The sequence below is a fragment of the Chinchilla lanigera genome, unplaced genomic scaffold (genome assembly GCF_000276665.1).
Source record: "Chinchilla lanigera isolate Chin_1 unplaced genomic scaffold, ChiLan1.0 scaffold00040, whole genome shotgun sequence".
Taxonomy (NCBI): Eukaryota; Metazoa; Chordata; class Mammalia; order Rodentia; family Chinchillidae; genus Chinchilla; species Chinchilla lanigera.
In genome coordinates this window covers 6,593,678-6,595,933 of record NW_004955441.1, presented here as the reverse complement: position 1 = coordinate 6,595,933, position 2,256 = coordinate 6,593,678, and the positions used below count along the sequence as shown (strand labels likewise).

The window sequence follows — 2,256 nt, the reverse complement described above, 5'->3', positions numbered from 1 at the left end:
GCTGAGCTAAATCCCCAGCCCCTGTATCCAGACTTTTTGATTACAGCACATTAGCCCCAAATTTCTGCAGCCACTTAGTAGAATAAACAGTAACCACATCTATATAGGGTCCACATGGGCACTGGAGTCATCTGAATCAGCTGCTATCAGTGTATCAAGTCCTGCGATTATTCCTTTCGTGACGGATAGCACACTGTCTAAAGATGCATACATTTGTTTTCAAATACAATTTTTGGTATTTTATCTTATGAACATGTCCAGCTGGCACAAACCTGCCGCTGATCTGACCTCTACCTCCCAAACCAACCCGGAACTCTTCTCCAGCAGGGATTGTCCTTCCATGACTTGATCTCCAGGTTCTGAAGCAAAGACAACCGAACCACCGGGCCCCACTGCCCGTTAGATCAAGTGAGTGCTGGGCTGCACCTAGCCATCTCTTAAATAAACACTCACTTCATTTTTATGAAAAGTAAAGACAGACACCAAGTAAAAGCCATTTCATTTTGATTTTTATATTCGGTTACTCCGAACATACTTATTGTCAGTGAATGTGTAAGCCAAATTGTTCCACAAGCCATGAGGATAGAAAACCACAAACCCTGCCTCTGAGGGGATGACACTTGGTCATTGAGCCTACCTTTTGAGGACTTTCTCTATAAGACCAAAAAGAAAAAAAAAAAGAGGAAAGAAAGAAAGAAAGAAAGAAAGAAAGAAAGAAAGAGGAAAAAGAGAAAGAAAGAAAGAAAGTCATGTCCACAATGTGCATTTTTACATTCACTTTTCTGTGTAAAAATATTTACAAAACATTGTGTAGAAAGAAGGGCATGGTGGCGCATGCCTGTAATTCCAGCACTAGGGAGGCTGAGGCAGGAGGATCCTTGCAAGTTCGAGACCAGCCTGGGTTACAAAGTGAGCTCAAGGCCAGCATGAACTGCATAGCGACACCCTGTCTCAAAAAGACAAGAAAAAAAGAGACATTGTGGAGAATACACAGATGTGGCAAACATTTTTAAATGTATTATTTTTCCTGAGTTGAACACAGGTCCATCATCCCATCGGTTGGAAAGCTAGTTTCCTGAGTACCGCCGGCGGGCCATTAGGCAAGCTCTGTTCCCATCCCTCAGATCAGGGACGTGGTTGGTGACTGTTTAGCCCACAGATCGCACCAGCTCTATTTTTTTTTTTTTTTTTTTTGGTTTTGCTTTGTTTTTTTTTCACAGAAGAATGGGTGCTGAGTCAGATTGCCATTAAAACAATTTTTAGAGTAAAATTTGTAAAACGGTTTTCTCTTATGGTTGGTATAGTATTGACTGTACGATAAATTGTTTACAATCAAACTGAAACAAAAGGATCGAGACTAGTGTTTTCCTTAGAAAAGAAATCTTCAAAACTGGACAGATTTTCGGGATCGCTTGAGACTTCTGGATACCTCTAACTTCCAGTAATGAGGAAAGATTCTGGGCGGTGCCGCAGTTTCGTCTCCTAGAGAGGGAGGACGTCAGCTCATTCTTACTACAGTATTACTGAGTCCTAGAAATCAGGGAGGGGGACGCTGGTTAACTGACTGTGACTCGAGAACTGTACCTTTCTCGTAGGCCTGAGAAGGCAAAATGTTGGTGAAGTCTTCACTTGGAAGCACAGGCTCGGGGATGTTGATGGAGCGGAAAGGACTTCCTTGTGCTTGGGCAGGCCCGGCCTGTGCGCCATGTTCTTCTTTCTGAGCTTTCCTGGGAAAGGGATAAAACGAAACTAGTTGTCTTCTTAATACCAGACAGACTAGGAGAAGATTTAGTTCATAGCAACTTGAGAAAAGGTCTGAATTATTAGGCTGAGCTATAAAAACTGATATTTTCATAAGTTAAAAATGGCCCATTAGGGCTGGGGATTTAGCTCAGCGGCACAGCGTTTGCCTGGCAAGCACGAGGTCGTGAGTTCAATTCCCGATACCGGAAAACAAAAACAAAGAAAAACAAAAATGGTCCATTAAACTGCCAGGCATGGTGGAGCACTCCTGTAATCTCAGGACTGAGGCAGGAGGATCACCATGAGTTCGAGGCCAGCGTGGGCTACACAGTGAGTCCGGGCTAGCCTGAACCACGTAGGGAGACCCTGTTATAAACAAACAAATAAACAAACAACTTAAAATGGCTCTGGAGGTATAGCTCAGCAGTAGAAAGCTTGCCTAGTATGTGTAAGACTCTAAGTTCCATCCTCAACACAGGGAGAAAGGAGGCTGTCATTATTAGTAATTCATGC

General features: G+C 43.1%; 1 protein-coding gene across 1 annotated transcript in view; it reads right to left on the bottom strand.

The window, feature by feature from the left end:
* The window catches only part of Arhgef33 (Rho guanine nucleotide exchange factor (GEF) 33), an 85,317-nt gene that overhangs the window by 42,843 nt on the left and 40,218 nt on the right, over positions 1-2,256 (bottom strand). Inside the window, exon 6 of the mRNA XM_005391043.2 lies at positions 1,585-1,802. Within this exon, the coding sequence (XP_005391100.1) occupies positions 1,585-1,802 (218 nt within the window). The remainder of the gene's footprint in view (positions 1-1,584; positions 1,803-2,256) is intronic.